This window comes from Monoraphidium neglectum, assembly GCF_000611645.1.
Source record: "Monoraphidium neglectum strain SAG 48.87 unplaced genomic scaffold scaffold01564, whole genome shotgun sequence".
In the NCBI taxonomy this organism is placed as follows: Eukaryota; Viridiplantae; Chlorophyta; class Chlorophyceae; order Sphaeropleales; family Selenastraceae; genus Monoraphidium; species Monoraphidium neglectum.
The window spans coordinates 9,609-13,587 of record NW_014012064.1 but is presented as its reverse complement, the minus strand read 5'-3'; the positions used below and the strand labels follow the sequence as shown (position 1 = coordinate 13,587).

At 72.9% G+C, this 3,979-nt stretch overlaps 1 protein-coding gene across 1 annotated transcript; it reads right to left on the bottom strand.

The window, feature by feature from the left end:
• Positions 1-206: 206 nt before the first annotated feature.
• Positions 207-3,863, bottom strand: MNEG_8312 (hypothetical protein; the record flags this gene model as incomplete). Its single annotated transcript, XM_014043219.1, has 7 exons — positions 207-225; positions 295-1,037; positions 1,503-1,715; positions 2,044-2,136; positions 2,449-3,099; positions 3,381-3,610; positions 3,827-3,863. 7 exons carry the CDS (start codon positions 3,861-3,863, stop codon positions 207-209), a joined length of 1,986 nt encoding a protein of 661 aa, XP_013898673.1.
• Between the last annotated feature and the right edge of the window lie 116 nt (positions 3,864-3,979).

The window sequence follows — 3,979 nt, the reverse complement described above, 5'->3', positions numbered from 1 at the left end:
GTGTGTGTGTGTTTGTGCGCGTGTGCATGTGTGTCAGCATGTGTTTGTGAGGGTGGTGGGTGCGGCACTCCACAGGGCGATCAACAGGTTGGCGGGGAAAGGGACCCCCCCTTAGGAAGCAGCGGGGCAACAGCGCTGCTCAGCAATTGCAGGCATGGAGTGCTTCCGGCATTCCCACGCGGCGGCAGCAGGCCAAGGGGCGCTCGTCAGCCCAATGACCACACACTGTGAGAAGAATGCACATGCACGCACACACAAACACACACGCACACATGGGCGCACGCAAAACGCCACCTGTTGAAGTCCCGCGCCAGCGCCCACAGCAGCATCCCCCAGCACCGCGCCGGCGGCGCGGCGCCCGCATCCGACGGCGGCGCGGCGCCCGCGACCGCCAGCCCGCGCCCCTGCGGGGGCCCCAGCGGGTCCCGGTCGGCCTCGCCGCGCCGATCGATGAGGGGCTGCGCGTCGAGCAGGCTGCGCCGCCGCAGGCCAGGTGGCAGCTCCCTTGAGGGTTTGGGCCGCGCAGCAGCGGCGTCGGAGCTGTCGCCGTCGACGATGGCGGCGGCTGTGGTGAGGTTGGCAGGGTGGCTGCTCGAGCCAGCAGGGTGGCTGCTGCCGTGCAGACCGGGGCTGCTGGCGTTGGCGGCGCGGCCGCCGCCATGGCCGCCGCTGACGTTGGCGGCGCGTCGGCTGATGCTGGGGCCGGGGCCGCCGGTGTTGGCGGCGCGGCCGCCACTGGGGCTGCCGCCGCCGCTGCGGCTGCTGCTGTTCGAGGCGCGGCCGCTGGCGTTTGCGGCTCGGCTGCTGGAGGGCGCCGCGGCGTCCGCGGCCGCCGCCTCGGAAGCAAAATACGCCGCGACAGGGTCGCCGGCGCCGCCGCCGCCGCCGCCGCCCACGCCGGCGACGCCGCCGGGCCCGATCCCCGTCAGCGTCATGAACCGCAGCTCCAGAAACCGAGGCTCCGCGCCTGCCGGCAGCCGCAGCAGCGGCGCCGCGGGCGCCGCCGCGCCCGCCCCCAGGTCGACCGCCGTGCCGCCCTGCGACACGCCGGCAAGGGCCGCGGGTCGCGGCACGCGCGCGCCGCCGGGCGGGGGCCAGCCGGCGCGAGGGTTGGGGGCAAGGCTGGTGAGGGGCTCGACCAGCAAAAGCACGAAATCTCTGTCTGCCGGGGCCTTGATACTCTCTGAGAGGGCGGCCTGCGGGGCGCCGCGCACAGCGCAGGGGGGGGGGACGCGACGTGCGCCAGGTGTCAGGAGCCGGGCGCGGCGTGAGGGCACGCAAGGTGTGGGCGTGTGGGGGGAGCTTGAACATCGCACCGGCAGCCGCTTGCCCAGGGGTCTGTGGGTTATCAACGCGATGTGTCACGAGGATCCAGTCTTTGCAGGAGCTGCCCCACAGGTGGCCGCACGGATCAGCAGCGTGAGCAAAGTTGCGTCGCCCCGCCGCAGCTCCCCCTTCCTTCCCCCGCGAGTGACAAGGCCGCGGGCCGCCGCCCCCTGCACCTGCAGCTCGCGCGTGTTGCGGACGCTCTGCAGCCGCGGCGGCCGCCGCGCGGTCGGCTGCAGCGGCGCCGCGACGCGGCCGTCGGGCGCCGGCAGCGGGAGCTGCGGCGCGACGCGGTTCTTGACTTGCAGCTGCACGTTTTCGAAGGTCAGGCCCTTGCCCCGCAGGTCCACAATTGTGTAAGCGTCGCCCGAATCGTTCAGGTTGCGGACCTGCGCGGCGCGACGCGGCCACAGCGCGTCAAGCTTAGGGGGTGGCTGGAACGGGGGCCTTGCGGCCGTCCGCGGGTGGGGACTGCCGCGGGTGGGGAGTGCCGGCGGCGGTTCACAGGGAGGGAGGGCGGCGGCGACCCCGGCGGGTGCGGTCGAGGGGTAGTCAACAGAGTCAAACGCAGACGCTGCAGATCAAGGCGGCAAGGGATCAGACCCAGACGGGGGCAGGGGATCAGACACGGGGGGCAAACAAAACCAAAGGGCCTCCTCCCAGCCCGACAGACAACGGACTCGTCCGTCTCTACCAAAGGCCGGGGCGGCGCGGCACCTTGTAGGCTGTTATGCCAATCTCGGTCCTCATCCAGTCGACCGATGGCACGCCCGCCTCAAACATGGAGGCCCAGTAGATGATAAAGTCAATCTGCAGGGGTAAGCGGCGGCGGCGGCGGCGCCGGCGGGGTCTGGTCGGCGTTTGCGCGCGACTGCACCTGCCATTCGCCACGCGCTCACGCGCGCGAGCAGTCTGCTGGCAGCGCGGCAGGCCCAGCGCCTGGTGCGCCAGGGGGCGCGGCTGGGGGCGAGAGGTCCGGAGTGGTCACGTTGCGCTCTTTGGAGCGCCCCAGAGACGGCCCTCCCAAACCCGCGCGAGAGGCGCGGTCCTGGCACCCTGCATGTCACAGGGCTGATGCACCCCCGCCAAACAAAGACAAAAAACATAACGCGACAGCCGCACCTCTGAGCGCGGTATGATGGCGGTGCAGTTGCGCAGCGTCAGCCGCCGCTCGTTGCGGTTGAACCAGAACGGCCAGAACGACACCGTGCTCTGCAGGTTGACGCCCTCCGCCGTCGGCGCCGAGATCACGTCCCCAAACCCGAGGTTCTCCAAGATCAGCGAATCCAAGGTGAGGTTTGCGAACGGCCCCGAGGCCGCGAACTGGTTGACCCGCATGCGGAAATCGATAGAGGTCGGGTCCCGCGCGTGGCCGACGAGGATCACGGGCCGCGCGACCGTGATGTTGTCGTGCGCCGCAAGCATCTTCGCGCTCGCCGCGCTCGCGCTCGCGAGCCGCACGCCGGCGGCCGCGCCGGCGCCGGCGCCGGCGCCGCCGTCCGCGGCGCTCGTGCCGCCGCCGAGCGTGACGTTGCTCCCCAGGTACACCAGCAGCGGCTCCGGCGTCTGCACCGCCGCGTGCCACCTCAGCAGCGGCACGAGCGTCTCGTTGGTTGCAGACAGCAGCACCGGCGCCGGCGGCTCGAGGGGGGCGCCGGCGAGCGGCTGCCTCAGCTGGTTGTCGCCGGCGCCGACGAGCAGGATGCCCACGTTGGTGGCGCGCGCCCCTGAGGGGGCCGTCCACTCGTTGAGGTGCAGGAACGTGCGGTTGTCCTGCGTGCCGCGGTGGGTGGGTCGCAGGGCCGTCATGGGGGCAGATTCAGGGTTCAGGGCGGCGCAGGTCAACGGTTGGGTGATTGGGCGGCGGGTCGCTTTCGGCGGGAGCACGTCGGGAAGGGCCGAGGGTGCAGAGGCGCCCCAGCGGCAGCGTACGAGGGGATGGTGGCCCAAAAACGCGCCGGGCCGCAGGGGCTGCGTCCGCTGCGTGCAGCGGCGCAGCCCCGGCCGCGACCTGACTCCGCCGAGGCTGCCCGCCCTGCGCCGCCCCCGCTCACCGTGTAGAAGCGCGTCTGCGTGCGCCCGCCGGCGGCGGCCCTCTGGGACAGCAGGAACGCTGTGTACTGGCCCAGGACCTTGGCGCTCGTGAACACCAGCGTGTCCACCAGCCACAGGCTGGCCGCGCGCGACGTGTCCAGCCACCGCGGGCTCAGCGCGCCGCGGGGGTCCGAGGGGGGCCCCAGGGTCGCGTTCACGAGGGTGACGCGCTCCAGGCGCACGTTCTGGCCTGCGTTTTGGACGGGGCGGGCGGGGTCGCGGGGTCGTGCGGGGTCAAGGCGCTGGGCCCCCCGCTCCCCGCAGCGAGCACGGGCGGCGCGTGCGGCCCGCGCCGCCGGGGTGCCAAGGGCGTGCATGGCGGCAAGGCGCCGAGAGGCGGCGCATGCTGGGCCCTAGCACAACGCGCCGACGCGCACCCATGCGCGGCGCCCGCCGGCTGCCCCACCTTTGCCGGCCACGAGGGTCGCAACCTGGCCCTCCATGGGCTGCGCCGAAACCACCAACGGCGGCAGGCCGTCCAACAGGCCGCTGGTCGACCCGGAGAAGCCGCTGCGAGAGGGACGACGCACGGGGGGAAAGGCGGGCGCGAGGGCCGGTC